The 23,153-nt window shown below is 43.0% G+C and overlaps 1 protein-coding gene across 2 annotated transcripts in view; it reads right to left on the bottom strand.

Moving 5' to 3' along the window:
- Positions 1–23,153, bottom strand: part of LOC147021262 (signal-transducing adaptor protein 1-like) — a 74,936-nt gene that overhangs the window by 3,379 nt on the left and 48,404 nt on the right. For both annotated transcript variants that reach the window (XM_085891073.1, XM_085891074.1), the window contains 4 exons: positions 21,764–21,830; positions 13,098–13,197; positions 6,124–6,291; positions 2,470–2,523 (listed from right to left, as the gene is read on the bottom strand). In XM_085891073.1, coding sequence (XP_085747199.1) covers positions 2,470–2,523; positions 6,124–6,291; positions 13,098–13,197; positions 21,764–21,830 — 389 coding nt within the window. The remainder of the gene's footprint in view (positions 1–2,469; positions 2,524–6,123; positions 6,292–13,097; positions 13,198–21,763; positions 21,831–23,153) is intronic.

Below are 23,153 nucleotides of genomic sequence, written 5' to 3'. Positions count from 1 at the left end.
GATCGACCAGTTGCTCGGTCGTAAGAGCAAATACGCATGTGTTCCATTATTATGAGCCTGTTTATCACGGTAGAATGTTAAAAGGTTGCCTTACAAGTATGACATCGCGTACATGAAAAGAAGAGTAAACCTCCAACAGGTTATGCTGCCTGAACACGAGCTACTTGACGACATCCCCCATCATGTGAGATGCTCAACAGGTCACTTGGAAATGGGTCATCAGTCCTTGTTTACACCAATTATAAACGGTCAATGGGACCAGCTGGGTCGACTCTCAAGTTACCTTTTAGTTCATTTTTGATTGGCCATGACCTTGTAACAGGTATTTCAGAAGGCTATCAAGTCAGGTCGGGAATGGGAGCATGCGTTGGAGCAGCGCGTCGCTGCGTCCACTTTCCGCTGGTACTCTAGGTGCCTCCGTCTGGCCATCCCCCAGGCAGATGCCTGACCCATCCCCATCTCCTTGAGATGTCGATCAACCTGAGGCTATCCAACCTGCTCAAACTGAATGGCCTTTGTTATCAAATAGTATGACGATTGAAATGCATTGGTTTGGGGAAGGGGACGGGGGAGAGCAGTGAGCCTGTATAAATCCTGACTTATTTTGTGTTGTTTGCTTCTATACATAGCCAAGGCTCATGGAAGAGCTCATACTAGCACACTGAATGGATCAGGACGTAACAAGAGAAAAGGAACAGCAAAGAGAGGGGGGAAACATCAACAGTGGAGCCAAAGGCAGCCAAGAGAGAGGTATATTTGGACAAACAATGGGTGTGGGGAGGAATAGGGCAGCAGGAGAGGAGGTATGGGCTGGATGAGATGGATACAGAAGGGAACTCTCAGGAGGGCTTGGGGTGGGGTGGGGGTTAACAAGGGTCAAAAAGATCATGGTTTTGCATTGGGCATGATCTGAGATGGTGGTGAACAGCTGTCTTGAAGACCAGGAGAGAAGAATGAGATTGAAGAGATTGTGGAAGGTTGTTCCACAGGCAGGAAAACGAGGAACAAACGAAATTATTTAAATTGAATGATCCTGCACTCTTTCAATTGTTAGCATTACATTTGGAACGGTGTCCAAACTGACCCTCTTGACTATATGTCAGTCATCCTGTCAGATGTCTGATCATTTGTCAGAAGCAAAGTTAATGGATTTTGTTACTTTTTTTATTCCTGATTTGATGTACAGAGTTGGCTCGTGGAAGAACGAGAACTCGGAATGGATCAGAACACAACATAACAACAAAAGGGACAGCAGATAGAGAAGGGGGACATGCCAACAGCAGGGCCGAGGGACAAAATCAACAGAGATGGACAAGGGATGCACAGGTAAGGATGATGGATTGGGAGAACGCATGGGGTGGATAAGATGGATGCAGAAGTAAATCGTTCCGTTGGTAAATCTGAACTGCTCACAACTCGTATAATGAAGGTTTACTCTTCCCCTTTGGGCCTGTATCACTGCTTCATGTAACTCTCTCTCTAAGCCTGGTGTTGGCTTAGTGGTTAGGGTGGCTGGCTTGGGATGTTAGGGTCCTGACTTTGAGTTCCTGTTTTTTCTCCCATTGAACTAACACCAGGTGGGGTTGATTCAGCTTGTCATCCTTATGAGGTCGGTGAAATGAGTACCAGTGTACTTGTAATAGGGGTATTGTATCAGTGGTTCAGTTGCACCCTCAGCCAATGATGCTACCCGCAACCTCGTGCTGCATATGATGGAGGAGGAGATGTCTGTCTTTCTGTCTCTGCCTCTCTGTCTGTCTGTCTGTCTCTCTCTCCCCCTGTCCTGAATACTGAGGAATCCAAAGCTATCAACATCATTGGAATATTTTATTAGACATTGGCATTGGCATACACTGTACAACGTCAAGGAAATATGTTTTTGCAGAGAGAGACATGGAGCCAACAGTCCTGAATGGAATGGAGAGGGATCAGGGTGAGGCAGGGCTGTAGGTAGGAGAGCAAAGAATGCAGACACCAACAGCATAATCAGATTGACAATTACATTTGCCAAAGCTATATAAGGGTGTAACCAGGTAGGAAGACAAGCAAATGAGACATGTGGAGGAAGAGAAAGGTTTCACTTAGACATTTCAGTTTCTAGATATTGTGCTGTGACCATCGACACATATAAATGAGAGGTAATAATTAATACCCTGATTTTGGAGGAACACAGAGTAAAGGTTAGTTGGACAGTGTGGTTATGGGAATAGGACAGGGGACATCGACAGCAATTGGATGTGAGGCAAAAATGGGAAGAGAGGGAAACTGGGTGTGAACACGAAGGAAGTGTGAGCATATGGAGAAAGGAGTATGGAAGCAGGAGTGATATGTCTCATTTTAGATCAGAGAGCAGGGAAGCTCCCATAGAGAGGTCAGTGTTTTTCATTTGGGAGCAGAATGTGGGGAAATGAGTGCAGGATGGACAAAAAAATGTTTTTCAAAAACATTTTCAAATGTAAAAATACTTACGATGAAATTTCACTTCATCGATGACCTTGCTAATCCTTGTTGTGAGGTCAGGAACTGTAAAAAAAGGGAAAGGTATTGCCTGAGACATTTATAGGCATTGATGAAGCATCCAGATTTACAATGTGTACGTTGATGAATGTTTTGTGTTTAAAATTCTAAAATCCACATCGACTGCACACCTCAACCCTTTTATTACTCACTTCGACCATCGATGGAACCGTCTTCCAAAGGCTGTTCTATCTCACTCTTCCTTCCAGGACTTAAAGCAAGCAGTGGACGGCCATCTCTTGTCACTCCCAATTCTGTCCCATGATCTTCATTATCCCCATGAACATCTCCTAACCCAACTATATAACTTGCTATTTTCAGTGTTTCCTCCCCTCCTTCCTTTCCTCTTTTCTTGTTAAAGACCCAAAGATATCAATGAGACAAAGGAAAGGAAAGGAAAAGAACAAGGTAAACTCGAGCGAAGTCGATGGCGTGCCATCACAAATTCCCACGCTTCCTACCCAAAGCAAAGTTGAAAGAATGCAAAAAGTTCCACCAGGAATTACCTAATATTAAATTTGGAGATTAAAATTTTCTATTTTAGCTTCTGTGACACTAAGTCCCCACCCCCTGGGGCATGAACCAGGGATCAATTTTTTTTTTTAAACCCTATTTCTTTAATGAACGCACTATCTCCAGCATTTCGTACCTCAATATTCTATGATAGTTCCTTATTCTGCAAACTCCAAGAAAATCCTGATGAGTTACAAAGCTATCTTCCAAAAGGGTGCAGCACCACCTCACTTTGCTTGATTGTAAAAGTGTTTTAAAATCAAACTTTGCCAGACGGTTCGATTGGTCGGGGTGGGCCGATGAAATGGCCCGCTTGATCACCTGACTGAACAACTTTAGATTTTTCGCTCACCCGGATTTTAGGCCAGTGAGCTTACGCGATTAGGGCTTGACACCCCAAAATAGGTATTTGCTTTCTTCTCTGAAACAACACACACAGTTTTGATGAAACGTGTCCACAACCTTCATCACCCATGATGTACCAAAGTTTGTTTACAGAATTTTTTTTTAAATCAGGGTGTATGGGAGGGGGGGGGGCTGCAGAGTATTTGAGTGACTGCTGCTCCTGATCCAGGTGACTTCAGGACCCACGGTCCTACTTTTAGATCCTCGTAGAGGATCTCTAAGTCTTACTCACGTTGTTGTTCTTGTGGACTTTTTTGTTTCACAGCCTACAGTTTTCATCGAAACTTCCAGAAACTTGGCATATACATGTAAAAATACCCTGCGCAGACAGTAACCATCTCCGATTTTGAAAATTCCTCCAAGAAAAAAAGTTATGACGTCAAAATATCTCCGCTAATGGAAATCGCCTAAAAAATTATCTCAAACTAGGCAAGCTTTTTAAATTCTGTTTGCGGGAATCGAACAGGGCATTAGCAGAGATGAATTACCGCACATATGATGCATCACTATGACGTCATATCAATTTTTATGACGTTATTCCTATTTCTTGACATTTTTTGTTTTACAACCCAGAGTTTTCATCAGATCTTCGTGAAACTTGCCATGTATATGCAGAAATCCCACGCGCAGGCAGTAACCATCTCTGATTTTGGAAATTCTTCCGAGAAAAAAAGTTGACGTCATAATATTGCCGCTAATGGAAATCGCCTATACCATTATCTCCGAAACTAGGCAAGCTGTTTGAATTTTGTTTGCGGGAATCAAGCTGGGCATTAGCACAGATAATTTATCGCAAACCTGATACATCACAATGACGTCATATTCGTTTTTATGACGTCATCATTAAGAGGACGAGGATCTTAGCTCATTCGAGCTTGTTACCTCTGGGTTTTTAAAAACGAAAGTCCACATGAGCAAACCAAGTGACCTTGAAGAACATTATATTATTCATGCAGTGCCATCCGTCTCAACAATTGTGTTAGAAGATGTTTTCTCAGAATTTGAATGCTGAAACATTGATTATAGTGAATGATGGACGACAGGTCGAAGTTAATTAAAATTCGAGAATATCTAAACAACACCATAAAATAATTAAATAAACGAAGACTTACAAGTGCATTACTTGTACTCATCTCAAATTTATGTTCGTATCTCGAACAACAATAAAACCATTCTACGTTCTTTTTGGTTCATCAATTTTTGGACACCCTTTATAAAATTAATAAACAATGGGATGACCAATGAACAGAATGATGAAAATAAAACAATGGGATGATTTTTTTGTTGTTGTTCAGAAGAGTTCCGTTTTGAGTGGTTTCATTGTACGTATATCACTTATCGAGGACATTTTGTATGCCTTACTATGCAGTTGTCTACAATAAAGATGTTTGTTTGATGGGGCGTAGAGTTCCCACGAGTACGTTGCAAGGGTACAGCCTCAGCAAGAGCAAACGCAGGATCGATAGTTTGAATCAAATCGGTTTAATCTGTCAGGGCTGGACTGGGACATATGAATGATCATCTTGCAGTGAGTTACAAGTTCCCTTACAAGGAACTTTGATGCAAAAGGAGGCCATTAGGCCGATCAAAGCCTGCACTGTCATTACCAAGCTATGGTTGTTTGGCCATGCGATATCATTTTTAACGTTAAAATGGACTTCTGTTCTACTTCTTTCACTTTTGCATAATTTCAGTTTGCCTGATTGGATGACGGATTGTTTTGGCTTGTTCGTGATGATGGGGTACGGAGGGATGAATGCATATGAGATGTGGAAATGGTGGGAAGGAAACGGAAGGTTGAGGGGACAGTCGTGGGGGTCACATTTCAATAGCAGCCAATCAAAACTGTTAAGGTATAAAATTTTAAAACAATAAAATGAAGAAAAAAAAAGTCATTTTGACTCAGAATAAATTTGATACATTAGCAAGTTGCCTGTGCATGCAGGGAACTTCAAACGAGGTCGAGATGGAGAGCCAAAAATGTAAATGGCATCTTCTATCATCAAGCTGGCGAACTCGGGGCAACAATTGACATTTATTACCACATCTGATGCAAGTTAATTGCTGTAATGGCGGTGAGGTGCTCCATTCAAAACTGTTGGATATATGTAGCTTTTTCGATGCCTAGGGTCCGTAATAAAAAAATTGTATTGGTGTCAAAGCCAGTGACCAATTGCTAATTAATAGTAGGATTTATATTTGTGCAATCCTAGTCCTGGAGTTTTCAAACCTGCACAAAGGGTGTGGATAACCCCAAACCTCTACCTTCAAAAGATGCATCCCTGGTGTGAGTTCATCTCGTTAACCTCGTAATGATGCCCTGTTTAGTGAATTCTCTTATTGTGCCTCCACAAGACTACCTGTTGCTTTGTATTTGGAACTCATGACCATCATCCCCACATCCACCCACCCCCAACACCCCGATCCCACTTTGGCACCAGAGAGGATCCATTGGCCCAGCGTTTGGATGATGAAACTAACTTATTTTAGATTGTTATGAAATTCATTCATGAGCATTAGTCACTCTGGTTTTTTTCCTTTTTTAAAAACACAACCACAGGAAGAATTAAAAACAAAATAAGGGTGTGTGTGCCTTGTTTGTTAGAGGGAAAAGCAACAAATTAAACAGCATGAGTCGTTGTATTTGGTCGAGCATACGACCTCTTCATTGTAGTTGTTCACACTCACGAATAGCCACGTCCGGATAGCGTATTGTACGTCTTTCACGAGGAGATTCATGACCAGAGGCATCGCCAGGCAGTGGTTTTTGTGGTAGTACTGGTGGCATGTCTGATGATCTGCGAGACCTTCGTGCAGAGTCAGAATGTAGTTCACGGATGGAGTCATATGTTTGGCCTGAAGGAAGCACATGAGAAAAGGAATCCTCAGTTTCAGTGAAATTTCAGAAGAAATCAAAACTCTGCAAAAAAAACAGTTATCAACAGTGGCATGTGAAAACAATTGAGACAACAAACTGTTTTAATTGTTAAAAATAGCTCCGCAAAGCAGGTGTAACCCCTCAGCCCATGCATTGTAAAAGGAAGCAGTGATATTACGATGATGCAGTCAGTTAGAGCACAGTGGACGTCATATCAAAAAACAATCAGACTTCAAGATGGCTACCGTGGCGGCTAATGAAAATCGCAGCGCACCCATTTTCGAAAGGAACCTTCCTCTACTCAACTCCAACACACACACTGCAAAAATGAATTTAATCGGACAAGCCAAGCCGTTCTCGAAATTGGCGAAAACCAATTTCAAGACGACTGCCGTGGCGGCCACAATGAAAATTGCAGCGTGCCCATTTTCGAAAGGAACCTTCTTCGACTCAACCCCAACACACCCTGCCAAAATGGATTTAATCGGACAAGGTATTCTCAAAATCGACGGAAACCAATTTCAAGATGGCTGCCATAGAGGCCACATTGAAAATCGCAGCACACCCATTTTCGAAAGGAACCTTCCTCTACTCAACCCCAACACACCCTGCAAATATGGATTTAATCGGACAAGGCGTTCTCCTCGAAATTGACGGAAACCAAAAGTTGACAGACGCCCGGACAACGCCTGTGACGACAATACCCCTTAGCCCAATTCGGGCTGAGGGGTAAAAAAGCATGGCTTGGCCCATTTTGCATTCCCATCTGAATCCATAATTATTGATTCTGGAATTCCCAGTTCATCCCACGGGAATTATGTTGATTTGTTCATTGTCAATTAATGTCCCTGTACTTCAAGCAAAAGTACAATGGTGTCTTTTTATGTCCCTGCACAATATATATATATATATATATATATATATATATATATATATATATATATATATATATATATATATATATATATATATACATATATACACACACAATACTAAAAAAATAGAATATGTTTGAATATACGTGTGTGTGTGTGTTTGTTTGTTTGTTTGTTTGTTCGTCCTTTATAGGCGGCCGAACCGTTGGATGCAATGAGATGAAACTTGGCATGAGTGATCCTTGGGACATGAGAACGGACATGGGGGGGGGGGGTCAAGTTCAAGGTCAAAGGTCACGGGGTCAAGGGGTCAAGGTCACCGGGTAACTTAAATTTCTCAATTTCATCCGATCGAGACGGGACCAACGCCATTCGACAGATAATCAAAATTAAATGGCACAGTTGATTGACGACATTCACTTCCGACTTCCGGTTTTCGAGTTATGACGTCCTAAATTGACTAAAACGTCAATTTTTCATGTTTCTTTGTCCTTTATAGACGGCCAAACCATTGGATACAATGAGATACCTAAGCTGTTGGGGTTAGGGTTAGGGTTAATTGTTGGGGTTAGGGTTAGGGTTAGTTGTTGGGGTTAGGGTTAGGGTTAGTTGTTGGGGTTAGGGTTAGGGTTATCTATCCCTAACCCTAACAGCTAACCCAAACCCTAACCCCAACCCCAACCTCAACCCCAACCCTAACCCTAACACTGCCTTTCCATTCCCTCCCCGCCCTACGGGCAGGTACTGTCTAGTATATATAATAATCGCAGCAAACTGCATGGTTAGCCAGATGTACTGTTCTAAACAAAGGCAGGTAAATACAGGTTAACAGAACACCAAGTATTACGTTCTATACAGAGTCGTTTTACAGCAGAGCTGACTGCATGTGGCTGAACACAGCCGAATGGAGGGAATGGAGCAGTATAATGCCAGATCTCCATATTTCTCGAGCATGAGAACCACGTGGGGAAGATGTTGATATTGGCCATGAGGAGGTGAGCAATCAGAGGCGAGCCAAAGGTTTCATGAGAGAGGCAGCACTGTAAATCAAATTGAGTACACATTGGCAGGTGGTGAAACAAAGGGCTTGAAGGAAGCTGTGTAAAAGGCAAAAGTCTGGGGTGAAAGCAGCACTTGACAATGCTAGGGTTGAAGGGTAAAAGGCTCGAGGGAAAAGCAACATCTGGTGGCGCTCGGGTGTCGAGTAAACACTGGAAGGGAAAGCACGAGGACAGGTCAGGTAAGACAAGTCACCAGGACAGGTCGCTGCGTACATTTTCCGCCAGTACTCCAGGGGCCTCCTTCTGACCATCCCCCAGGCAGATTCCTGACCCATCCCCATCTCCTTGAGATGCCAATAAACCTGCTGCATCCATGAGGTACATGGTCAGCCTGTTGGCCTCCTCCACCCATGAGGCTCCCTCACTGAGAGAATTTGGTGAGCAGGATCAGCATCAGGAAAATGACTCGCATGCCCATACAACCACAGTCTATGCTCATGAACTATATAGTCTAAAAAAATCTCATCCGAGTCTCTCTCTTTGCACACAAAGTGTGACCGGCAATAGCCAAGGATTCACCGAGAAGACCTGGTACCGAAGGAGTTGTCTCCACCTCAGATCCTTGGTCAGCATCCAAGTCTCACATCCCTACAGCAAGACTGGAAGCATCAAGGACTTAAAGACTCAGATTTTCGTCTTCCTGGATAGGTATCGACAGCGTCAAACCCCATGATCCAGTGAATCCATGTCTCCCCAAGATGTCTTTTGACCTCTGGCTCACAACATGCAAAGACATGAATATCACTGCCAAGGTAAGTGAATCTCTCTGTGACCTCAACATCCTCACCACAAACAGGTACAGACAGGAGAGCAGCATCCAAGATGTCAATGAAAGCCTGGATCTTAGTTTTGACCCAGGAAACCCATAATCCCAGCACCTCAGACTCATCATTCAGCGCCTGGAGGGCCCCCATAAGGATATCCAGCATCTCTGCAAAGATGACTGGATCATCTGCAAAATCAAGGTCAGAGATCTTGACATTCCCAAACCATGCACCACAGCTTGATCTCTCCAACATCCTCCCCAGAAACCAGTCCATACAAACATTGAAAAGTGTGGGGGCCAGTACACACCCCTGTCAAATTCCAGTAACAACTGGAAATAAGTTGGGGGTGGCACCACAAAATCTCACAGCACTCTCAGTACCAGATTATAGTTCAGAAATCAGACCCACCAAATCCCCATTCATCCTGTTTACAACCTCCTCAACTACCCTCTCATCCTTGAGCCTGCCAACATCCAGCCTGGCTGGAATGGTACCATCCTCCTGGATTGGAGCTGCAACTTCAGAGATAATTGGAGTCAGCTTATTGGACCCAGCTACAACAACTACTTGGGCATGTAACCATCAGAGCAACCAGACCAATAGGAAGTGAAATCACCCACCATTATCTCACCACTGTCCGGTCTCCAAACTTCAGAGAGTGCTGAAATACTGATGTTCAAACTCTGAAGCTCAGATGATAGCAGAAACAGATGATCATCCTCTCTTAGAGAGAGAACATTCCAGCCACACATCTGAAGGGACCACCTCAGGTTAACCCGAGGAGTCCACCGTTTGGTGGGTGAGACTTTGGCACCACCCTGACTCACCCCACCGCAAGCCGATCTAGGAATGTTTCCCTGTGCTTTTCCTCCTCTCATCAAAGAATGGGGGTGCCGAAAGCTTTGCCCCAATGCCATCATCCGGTGAGCTGCCCTGCGAAGGACAGCGGCACAGATGCTCCCACGGAGTGGGTTTTCCGTTTTCTTTGTGTTTTGAGGAACGAAGTGTTTTAAGGTGGCCGGAGTGCAAATCCTTCCACCAACCTCCTTGGAAAAAGTAACCAACCTGCAGGATGATGTCAGAAAACACAGTTGGGCACTAGATATGAATGGCCGTTGGCTCATAAGGAGCTCCTCCTCCCTTTGACAAGTCTTATTTTTAATCCTGCTGGGTGTCCATATCCCTACACCCTCCTCACCAGGAAATGTGGTGGGGGAGATGGTTTAGTGACTGACAACCTGACCATGAAACAGGTTAGTACAAGTTTACGTGGTTCCGGTAACAAGTCACAGATCTGATCTGGCCTGTTCTGACCTGACAAATGACAGCAACAAAAGCACCAGCTTGGCAGCAAAGACGCCAAAGGTGAAAATCCAGAGGGAAAAAGTGTTGCTTTGTGGAGCTCAGGTTCAAAGTGGAAAATTGAAAGGTGGCACAGATAGACAAGTGACAAGGAGCCTGAGAGGAGCACAGGAACAAGCTGACATGGTGGGAAGATTCTCCAGGAACCCTGCCAAGTAGCAAGTGCAATGCAAGTCTGCAAGAGTCATGAGAAAATGAAGCTGGTCCATTTAGCTGAGTGAAAGGTATTTGGAGAGCTGGCTTCCCTGACACTGGCAGGGCAAAGGGCAAATTGTTTTTTTTTTTAAAGACCAATGGCATGACAGTGCTGGCATGGTGGTGCCAACGAAGAGAGTACTGGCAATATGACACTGTCAGCCAAGAGAATCTCATTGCATTGCCAGTTAAAGAGTATCAGCAGCATCACAGCAGTGCTGGCTAAAAGAGCATCAACCACAAGGCATGACTGAGCTATCACAGGATGTTGGGCTTGTTGCAGAGTGCCACACCAAGTGCAGGCCACCTTGGAGACAGAGCTAGCTATGGGGAATGGGGAAGGGAAGAGGGGAGGAGGGGAAGAGGTTGTAGTGTAAAGCACTCCTCAGCACCAAGCAACTTTTCAGACGTATGAGCAGGAAATTCTGGTCATGAGCTCTGTGCTTTCATTATATTCAAGGAATTTCTGCAGGCTTTGCAAAGCTTTTTACATCTTGCCCTTTTACCTTCTTAACCTCCCTCACCACACGTCCAATTAAAAACAAAGTCCAGCGAGAACATCACTTGGAGCATGCATAGTCTCACCTCGCACGATCATTCTGAACAAAAATACCATCGTTAACTGAACACGCCACTATTATGGCCGACTGCTATTATGGCCCATATACCTGGATCATCCTTGCACCTTATGATATCACATACATTGCCATTATCCATAGTTTTATTGAATATTGGTTGATTATTTGGATATTTAACAACCACTTTTGGGCACATTAAGGCTAAATTGTGTCAATCAAGATGAATATGAAAAAAGTTTTCAAATTTCCCCATGCCTAGTTGATTATATGAATGAAGTTCCGCATCGATCTGTAAAGCAGTTCTGCAGAAGAAGATTTCTTAACATTTTTATCAAATATGGCCACCAGACCATGTGACCAATGACGTCTCAAATTTAATTCTTCACTCACATCGGTTCGTTGATCAGACATATGAAGTTTTATATTTTTCGGATTTGGATTTCAATTCAACCAATTATGGCTGGAATACCACTTCAAAGATGACATCATCATTATCACCCTATATACCCCACAGGGGGTTGATGAGTTACGCCAAGATTCAATTTTTTTGTTGAGCGGTTTCAAATAAAATTATGTACAAATTTTTATCCTTTTATCAAATATGGTTGCCATACCATGTGGCTTATGAAATCCGAGTTATAAATAAAATATTCTCCATGGGGAGTCACTTCCATGTTTAATGTTTCGCATTGATCGAACAAGTGGTTTCAGAGAAAACCCTTTTCAAAGCAATATATATATATATATATATATATATATATATATATATATATATATATATATATATATATATATATACATACATACATACATACATACGGATGCGCGCGCACACACACACACACACACACACACACACACACACACACACACACACACACACACACACACACACACACACACACACCATGTGGGAGATGACATGAGTTGCTGGGTCCCTCTTGCCTGGGATGGAAAGAATTGATGGACATGGCAAATAAATTAGTTTCAAATGCAGTAAAGACTGAGCTAAAAATGGCAGCTCCGATGCGACGCGGCCTAGCCCTGCAGCTTGGTGGGACTTGTTGACCCCGTGCTGCCGGGAGAGAAGGCCCGAGCTTTGGCAAATTCCTCTTGCAAAGTTCTGCCCATTGAAGACGAGAGAGACCGAGTCTTGTGGGATCGAGGACCATGCCGTACAAAATGACTTCTATGGGAGTGAAAACTGAGCTGAGGATGGCAACCTTGATGAGGACAAGGGCAACGCATGTCACGCTGATTGATATGTGTTTGGGATGCGGCCTGGTGCCCTGGCCTTGCCTTGCGGCTTGTTGGGTTTTACTGACTCTATCCCGTCAAGGAACGATGAGACTGAGGAAAAATGAGACAAAGGAGGAAGAGATCGAGGAAGAAGAGATTGAGTCTGAAGGCTACACAGGAGGTTGCGCGGATCTACCTTGTCACCACTTCGGGGACACAGGGGGAAATGGAGCACAGACAAGGAGATGCCTTGGTCCGTGAGTCGTGGTTCCTTGCTGACATAAAGATGAATCTTTCAGGAGCAGGGAAGGCTCTGTTCAGTCTGAAAGACTCGTGAGTGGGGATGATGACCGGTGGCGGATCTGCACGCATGCGCACATGCGCGCACGCACACACACACGCACGCACGCACGCACGCACACACACACACACACACACACACACACACACACACACACACACACACACACACACACCTTCGGGGCGAGAATCACAAACTGTTGTTTGTGGCTTGGTTCCCTGCCTTAAACAACATTTATTACCTCATTTCTCAAATAAAATATGTACAGAAGAAAAACATTTAAAGACTTCCATCACTTTTTGCACCTTGTCCTTCTCCATCATTCTTGTCCAATCTGTGAATGGAATTTTGGAGATGTCGGTGATGTTGGCTGAGAAATTAGAATAATGCATGCACCCGAACATACCTTCAACCGGATGTGTGACTCTTTCTGAATATGGTTTCACATCAGAACCAAGGTTCTCATTAGAATGGTCAACGATCTCCTGAAGGGTCTGTACCAACACCTGAGGGAAATAACAAAATATATTCAGGAATGCAGCATTATCACGCTTTATTTATAACCTACCACCAGCGAAACCTTAATCACAACAAATTAAAATCATAAATATGTTCAATTTACAGGTGAGTGTGCCTATTGTGCTGTTTTTTCCGAGTTATTGAAATATATGTGTATGATGCACGTTAAACTGGATGTCACATCTATATGTGTGTGTGTGTGTGTGTGTGTGTGTGTGTGTGTGTGTGTGTGTGTGTGTGTGTGTATGTGTGTGTGTGTGTGTGTGTGTGTGTGTGTGTGTGTGTGTGTGTGTGTGTGTGTGTGTGTGTGTGTGTGTGTATGTATATATATATATATATATATATATATATATATATATATATATATATATATATATATATATATATATATACTAGTAGTAATGCCCAGCGTTGCTCGGGCTTTCTTGCATATTTCCTGAATAGCGGTTAGGGTTAGGGTTAGGGTTGCAGTTAGGGTTAGGGTTAGGATTAGCGGTTAGGGTTAGCTGTTCGGGTTAGGGTTAGGGTTAGCTGTTAGGGTTAGTGTTTGGGTAGCGAACCCTAACACTAACCCAAACCCTAACCCTAACAGCTTGGCGTAACGGAGGTAAACAGCACCCGGGGCAAAGTGGAAATTTGCGTCCCCCGTAGGCCTTTAACTTGAGTGGATTTGAATGGAAAATCCCATCAGGGATATCGATTTATCGATTTTTTCGAATATCGGAAGTGTTATGGAAAAAATTTATAGCCAATGACCTAAGTTGGACCAAAAGCCATAATCGTACCGAATTTGAATGGAATCCGTTGGAGTTTGTGAAAATGCATCAAAACTAATTTTGAGGGGCCTCTTCAGGAAGACAATAATATTGTTGCGGATTCGCGCCCGCCGGTGTGCGGACGGCCACGTAACTCGAATCGCGGCACGTCGCCCACCGGACGGACAATCCAGTCGTGACCCTCTCGGACTAACGCCGGGAACTAGTCACGGGTGGACCTTTCGGTCTCACCGCGATCGTGCCAATCGGCCCCCGCGTGGGATAGGGTTGCTCGCCAAATTCGACCTACCTAAGTACCCACACGGAGGGTAGACCGGGCGATCGCACCTCGCCGCAGGTCGACTTCGGACACGGGCCACTTTAAGCGGCCCGTTCCGTACTATCGGGATAACCGAGCGGTGTTATTCGTCGGCCTCGACGGTTCGATTAATTATCGGGCGTTTTAGCCCACGACCAACCCTTTACGTGAAGCATGATGGAGATTCAATAGAGGAAAAGACGAAGCGAAGCGGGAAAACAGTTCAACAATAAGCACATTTATTTCGCGATGAACGGAAAGCACACATATACAATTCCACCAAAAACACATGTAAAAGAAGAAGACAATGCAATATTACACAAAAAGCAAATGCAACAATGCAGATCTAACCGACTACCGGGCACACGGCAACACTTATACAATTTTACTTCACAGACGGCGCCGCCAACACATATTCCCAAACCAAAGAAAAGAGAACCACCCTCCAGGATGAGGCGGGCCTGGGACCGAGACCGGGTCGGGCCTACCCGTCTGATGATGAGACGCGGAGCGGCGGTGGCGCCTCAACTCCGCGGGCCTCGCGGACAGTGTCTGGTAGGGGGTGGGAAGGGGGCCCCCTTTGTCGCACTATCTCAGCGCGGGGGAAAACAGGAGGGGGTTGCTGATGCTCGGGGGAAGGAGGATTTCACCCTGTCTCGGGTCCCGCGGCGAGCGTCTCCTCCTCCACCTCGGTCGCGTTGCTGGCCTCTCCCTCTCCAGCTCCCGGCACCGACGCGAGCACCCCCTCGTCCGCCTTCGCCGCCGTCACCTCTCCACAGCTCCGTCTACTCGCCCTCTCCGTCTCCTCTCTTGGCTCGTCCCAACTCTTCACTCTTGACTTCTCTCACTTCTTTCCAGCTCCACCGACGACTCTCTTGAACTCCGCACAACTCTACTGCCTTTACTGACGAACGCAGCCGTTTATATGAGCCCCGTGGCTTCGCTCCTTCACCTTTGACCCTCTGCCTCCGACTCTTCACCTCTCTAACTGGCTCCCCATTGGACCGAGGAAAAGTGGGCGTGAATGCTTTTTGATCCATGAATTTGCATATAGCGTCCTCACTCCAACGCCCTGGAGGCGGGGCCAAATCGCCCCACGCTCTCTGATAGGACGGAACAAAAGTGGGCGTGAGTCGTTTTTGATCCGTTTTTCTTCGGAAAGTCTGTAATGTTTCTGAATACGCTGCTCGGTGCGCACCCTGCACGAGTCCAGTATCGGTGCCCACGAGTGGCGCGAGATGGTGTGGATGCGATGGTGGCGAGTTGTGACGGTAAAGGTCGTGGCGGTTGTGGTGAAGCGGCGTTGTGGTTGGTGGTTGTTGTTGTGAAGCGGCGTTGTGGTTGGTGGTTGTTGTGTGATGGCTGTTGAGACGTGGTTGGTGGTGGTAATAATGGCGGCTGGTCCAAAATAAAGATAGGAAAAGAAAAACGGCTATCTAAAAGGGTCGCAGCCCGCATGAATGACATTTATTCCCTCTAAACAACGGGTTTGGGCCTAACTACACATATACTTACAGAGATATCTCACCTAAGGGACCTGAATGGTGGTTTGTGAATTTCGTCAACCACAACAATATCATTAGTTTATGTGCCAAATCTTGTTTCATTTCATGCAGTAACAAAAATCTGATGGCGGAACAAAGAAAGCAGCGTGCTGAAATATATATATATATATATATATATATATATATATATATATATATATATATATATATATATATATATATATATATATATATATTTAATTAATATCTAACAGCATGGGGATGAGTATACATCGGGTGTGTCAATAAAAGGTTAACCACTTCAAATGACCTTTGTACTTTTAGTCATTACCTTAATTTTTTGGGGGTTTTACAGGAGTGATCAATGATCTTTAGAGAAGTCATTCAAGCATAAACAAAGTATTCTAAGGAAAAATGACGTTTTCTATGGAGCAAAGAGTAAACTTTGTCAAGTGGTATGTTTGAGATCAAACCAATTGCTTCCGTCCAGACAAGGTTCTGTACTGAACATGGAGTGCATATCAGAAACAAGTCAAGCAAGCCAGCCATTTGGAAACTTGTGAAAAAGTTCAAAAGTGAAGGAACGATTCTCAACATTAACAAGGGAAGGTCCGGTTGCGCAATAAGTGTACGGTGTGAAGGAAACGTGGAACGAGTTCGTGAGTCAGTCATGCAAAGTCCAAATAAATTGTATCGACAAACATCGCCTGAACTGGGTCTCACTCCCAGCAGTATTGGAAGATGAATGAAACAAGATTTAAACCTCTTTCCTTACCACATCACAACAGCCCATAAATTGACCGGTGGTGATAAAGCAGCACGAGTCGCTATGTGTGAGATGCTGCAGCAGAAGATGGAGGCAAACCCAAACTGGATTTGTGATGTGTGGTTTAGTGATGAGGCACACTTTCACGTCAATGGTGTTGTCAATTCACACAACAACATTTTCTGGGGAAGTCAATGCCCAAATGAGGTTGAAGAGAAGTCACTTAAGGGTCGGAAAGTCACTACTTTTGTGGCTGTCGGCTACAGAGGTGTGTTTGGGCCGTATTGGTTTGAAGACAAAAACGGAAGAACGGTTACCATCAAACAAGAATGATACCTGCCGATTGTCAACGCATTTTATGAAGACTTGAAGCAATCGATGAGCACTGCAGGCCTCCAACGACACTGATTCATGCAAGACGGTGCTACCCCACATACAGCCAACGAAGCAATTGCCTTTCTGCGTCAAAAAATTCGGACGAGTTCTCAGTTTACCTTTGGAAAATGAATGGTCTCCACATAGCCACGACCTCAATCCACTGGATTTTTTTTTCCTCTGGGGAGCGTGTAAGGATAACTTGTACAAGGAATACCGCACATCTGAACCTGATCTGAAGGCAGCAGTTGAGGCATATGTGCAGACAGTAACCATTCACACTTGCAGAAACGTCATTGAAAACTTCGCAATTCTTGTGAATGTATGTTGTGTGCGTGGGAGTGCTCACATTGAACACCTCAACTTTAAGCGCATTAACGCATCATGAGTTTTATTTCTCCATGATTTGATTTTCATTTTTCGAGTTAATATTTTGTTTTATTACTCAATGTTTTGGTTAATAAAGTTTTGAAGTGGTTTACCATTTATTGACACAACCTGGTTTGTATATCTCACATATTCCGGGTGGTACAGAAGTTATTGGGCAGATGCCAGAACAAAAGTCACCGCAATTTCATTATTATTTTATAATTTATTATTATTTTATTTGGATTGTTGATCGATTTTTGTTTGATGGTATTATTTGATAATTATTTTGATTGCAGAATCCTCAAACGTGGAAGATTTGAACCATGGTGGATCTTTTTTCTGCTTAAATTTGGATTCTCTGACTGCCCTATTACTTCTGCGCCACCCTAGTATATCTGTATACATATACTGTTGGACCCCACTATTGGCGGGGGATACGTTCCTGAAAAATGTTGTGAATAATGAATCCACGAATAGCGGGCATTGTTTCAATGGAAAAAGCGGGGGAAGGTTCCCGGCGGTTCAAGATTCATCAGGGAAATAAAAAAATCCCATGAAAAACCGTGAATACGCACGTGAAAAACCATGAAAACGCAGAAAAGAAACCGCGAATATGCCCGTAAAAAACGGAAAATGCTAAAACGAAAAAAATCCGCGAATACACGAAGCACAGGGCCACGAATGTCGAAGCAGGTCACATTTTATAAACTGCAAATAGCGAATTGCGGGGTCCGACAATTATATATATATATACATATATATATATATATATATATATATATATATATATATATATATATATACATACATACATACATATATATATATATATATACATACATATATATATATATATATATACATACATATACATATACATACATATATATATATATATGTATATATATATGTATGTATATATATATATATATATATACATACATACATATATATATATATATATATATATATATATATACATACATACATATATATACATACATACATATATATATATATATATACATATATATATATATACATACATACATATATATACATATATATATACATACATACATATATATATATATATACATATATATATATATACATATATATATATACATATATACATACATATACATATATATATCCATATATATATACATATATATCCATATATATACATATATATCCATATATATACACATATATACATATATATATCCATATATATATACACATATATACATATACACTTGAACTGTTCAAGACACTTGAACAGTCCCGCCAACGTAGAATGAGCCGAAACGATGGAGGCGGTTTATTTATTTATAACCCAAACATGGCGGTTCTAATCGCTCTACCGCAAACGGGACGAGGAAGGTGGCACGAGTCACTTTTCACTGAGTTGATGATGTTTATTTGTTTTTATTATTAACCAGAAATAACAAGACTCGGCAAGAAGAGGGATCCGGGGCGATTCGACGGGATGGTGTGGGATCGGGCGTGGGGAAAACACAGACAATTCCAATGAATATACAGATCTCAAACCCTCTAAGGCGCCAAGTACACACACACACACACACACACACACAAAACGTAGCTATTTCTGGTGATCAGGCTGGACCGTGGTGTGGACGCAACTGTCCCTGGATTGGCGTCGGACGAGCTGGCCTTGCTCTCGTCAGGGGGGGCAGGAGAAACCGCGGTGGTCAACCTCCTGGTCTTGGCCCAAGTCCGCTCACAGCCACCAGGGAACCAGTTCTGGCGCCAAATTGCGAGCAGGAGAGGGAGGCAGGTCCGCCCGCCGTTCGACCCCGTACTCCGAGTCAGCAGAACCCCAGAGCTAACCAAGGTGAGGCGCGAGGCTCAGCAAGGCTCCAAGACACGATGAAGAACACGATCGAATCAGCACAACAACAAGTATGCTTCCCGCGCAACAGCCTCCACACCAAAAAAAACACGATCTTTTTGTCCCGATCTTCTTCCTCTTTCTTTTCGACCCCGAACAGAACCTTTTTATCCTTGGTCCTCGTCACTTCCAATCGAGCCGTTTTATTGGCCCACCGCTGTCGCCTTCCACCAATCGTGATCATGGGGCGGAGCCATCCGCTGCACTGTCCTGTGACGTCACGGCCAGCCTCCAGAGAATACCAAAAGGGGTTTACGCAGACACACTTACCCTATCCCGTGTCCCTATCTCATTACGTGACAATTATCATTTCCCCCTTGAAGAAATGAACATTTACGAGACAACTTATCACCACTGAGTTGCTACTTATTACATCGAGATCCTGGTAAACTCGAACAGCATGGCATACCTAATTAAACATCCTAATTACCCTTTGAATGCATACCCCCCCCCTCAAACCTAACAATATATAATATCTTACAGCATTGAGATTAGATTGATTCCAGGGTCTGGCTGGACTAAGTTATGAGGAGCAGCTGAAGGAGATAGGACTTTATACATTAGAAAGGAGGCAATGATGAGGGGATTTTATTGAGATGTTTAAGATAACTAGTGCATGCCTTTATATACATATATGTATGCCTTTATATACATTCCCTTCACCATCGGCCACGCCCACGCAACAACGTGTCTTGCCATTGGTTTGGTAAATAATTGGCCATAACTTGCGAACCACTTGTCCGATTAATATCAAACCTTGAAAAGGCACATCCTCAGGTCCCCAGCAATATATCTGGCAAGTTTCAATTAGATTGGACCAGAGTTTGTCGAGAAACAGCAGTCACACACACACACACACACACACACACACACACACACACACACACACACACACACACACACACATACTACTGGAATTATAGATTGATGAAGGGTATAGACAAAATAAGTGCAGGAGAGTTTTCCATTGGACGAGAAAGTGATCGGACCAGGGGACATAGTCTGAAAGTAAAGAAGAGGTGAGGTACAACAGTACTATTGCAAGGACATTTCAGTCAGAGAGTAGTTAATACACGGAATGGTCTACCTTGTCAGGTAGTGGCAGTAAAGGGAGTAGATAGATTTAAATTTAAATTAGATAGATACTTCGATGCATTGAAGTTGTAAGGGTACAGGGATATTGGCAGGACTCGTAGGTAGCTTGTGTGTGGATGAGCGAAAGTATACATACATGCTTAGTGATTGTGGTGTCTGTATGAGGGTCTGCCTGTTAATCCTCCCTCCCTTCACCAACAAAAAAACACTTAGTTATAGTCACAATAAATACTTTTAGTTTAAATATTATTTTGTTTGCATCTGGTACCCCCCTCCCACCCCCCCCCCCCTTTCCTCTCAATGAGATTGGGTCTGTGGCCTGAGACAAATTTGTTTGGGCTGGTATTGTTATATCGCAGGCTCAGGGCCAAATGACCTCCTGCTGTGTCAAAATTCCTTTTTATTCCTTGTTCAGACGGTGTCTGGCCACCTCTTTGGAATAATCCAACAAAATCTTTAACATCCACTCGAAAATACAGATGTGGTGACTGTAAGCCCACAAACTTAAGAATTTGTGAGCATGGGAATCAAGCCCATAACAAGAAAGTAAATATGGGAGTCACCCACTCCACAGTTCAGCAACCAGGGACACAACAAGCTCAAATGAGCTAAGATCCTCGTCCTCTTAATGATGACATCATAAAAACGAATATGACGTCATTGTGATGTATCAGGTTTGCGATAAATTATCTGTGCTAATGTCCGGCTTGATTCCCGCAAACAAAATTCAAACAGCTTGCCTAGTTTCGGAGATAATGGTTTTGGTGATATCCATTAGCCACGATATTATGACGTCAACTTTTTTCTCGGAAGAATTTCCAAAATCGGAGATGGTTACTGCCTGCGTGTGGGCTTTCTGCATATACATGGCAAGTTTCACGAAGATCCGATGAAAACTCTGGGTTGTGAAACAAAAAATGTCAAAAAAGAGGAATGACGTCATAAAAATTGATATGACGTCATAGCGATGTATCATATGTGCAGTAATTCATCTCTGCTAATGCCCTGTTCGATTCCTGCAAACAGAATTCAAAAATCTTGCCTAGTTTCGGAGATAATCTTTTAGGCGATTGCCATTAGCGGAGATATTTTGACGTCATAACTTTTTTTATAGGATGAATTTTCAAAATCGCAGATGGTTACTGTCTGCGCAGGGTATTTTACATCTATATGCCAAGCTTCAGGAAGTTTTGATGGAAACTGTAGGCTGTGAAACAAAAAAGTCCACAAGAACAACAACGTGAGTAAGACTTAGAGATCCTCCACGAGGATCTAAAAACCAAGAATTAACAACTTGGATCATGTCACATGGTCTTTGTTGTGGGGTAACCTCAGCGATCACATGTGCAAGTCTATAAATTGGATTCATCGGTCAATGTATAATGCTGTTACTTCATAATAGCTCCATGAAAATCTTGTAACTTCCCACCGAGCACCTTCCCCAATCTTACCACTTTCGATTTGTTGTCGTGAAGAACATAGCCCTCTGCTGTGTGCAAGATCTTGTAATGCTGCACCCTGCATGAAAATGGCACACCAAAAAGCAGAGTCCATAATCCACCACAGCAAATAGTGATTTTTAGCAACAGCAATAAAACTGTGATGTCACGTCATAAGACTGCAAAGCTGTCCATTTTAAAGCACAAGGCAATATCTCTTGGTGCTTAACAATGAAAAAGAATCACGAACCACTACAAGAATAGCATTGAGAACAATTTTCATTGTGTATAAATTAACAGCCTGGTGTTGGCTTCATGGTTAAGGTGGCTGGCTTGGGACCTCAGGGCCCTAAGCGAGTTTGAGCCCTTGTCAGCTGTTGAATTAACACCAGGTGGGGTTGACTCAGCCTCTCATCCTTCCAAGGTTGGCAAAATGAGTACCAGTGCACTGGGGCAACAACCATTCGGGATAACCTGTGTCGGAGTGGAAACCTGTCCAGGATTGTACTCTTGCCAATGAAACTGCCTTGGCAGCCCCATGCACATCTATGGTGCGAATGGAATGGTATTATGATTATGATCATTATTATTATAAATTAATACAATACAAAAGCAATAAAGAACAATCAGAGATTGCAGACCCTCACCAGGACTTGCTTTGTGTGGTGTTTGTATAGTTTTGTGTACTGATGTGTTACATAATTAACAAGCAAATAGCAAAGATGAAATCATCAGGAGGAACCTGGATAGGATTCGGGTTTCAGCTGCTACTCCTCTACCCTCAAACACAAACCCGGTTTTATAGTCATAGATATTGTAATGTGGAAAGCAATGAAGGCAGTCAGTTAACAATCTGGTTTCAACTTTGCACAAACAAGGTCAGTGATGTTAAATGTAAAACTCATTGACACATTTTTGAAAAACATCTGCAGACTGCAATATTTCAAAAAAAAAATAAGAAGCAGTATGGCCAGGTGGCCAGGAGTGGTTGCAGAAGAATATACAGTGCCGATACAAAGTGTACACCCCCTTTCAAAATTTTCACCTTTTGTTGCCTTATAACCTGGAATTAAATTGCATTAAATCAAACATTTTCCACCTTTATTTACACATCCTAACCCACAACTTCCACGTGAAAAACAAATTCTACAAGTTTCAGAAAATAAATTTAAAATATAAAACTAGAATGTCTTGGTTGGATAAGTGTCCATCTTTACACCCCCCCCCCACCTTATATTAGCAATTGTAAATTATCTCAGATGTAACCAATTCAAAATCACACACCAAGTTAATTGGCCTCCACCTGTATTAAATTGTTGTGATTCTGATGATTTCAGAATATAATCAGCTGTTCCTGTAGGTTTCCTCTGCTGGGGAGTGCATTTCACAGCAAAGACTCAAC

This window comes from Eptatretus burgeri, chromosome 8 (assembly GCF_056783735.1).
Source record: "Eptatretus burgeri isolate ZD-2024b chromosome 8, Ebu_testis_v1, whole genome shotgun sequence".
In the NCBI taxonomy this organism is placed as follows: domain Eukaryota; kingdom Metazoa; phylum Chordata; class Myxini; order Myxiniformes; family Myxinidae; genus Eptatretus; species Eptatretus burgeri.
The sequence above is the reverse complement of the archived record's forward strand: the minus strand, read 5'-3'. Positions and strand labels throughout refer to the sequence as shown.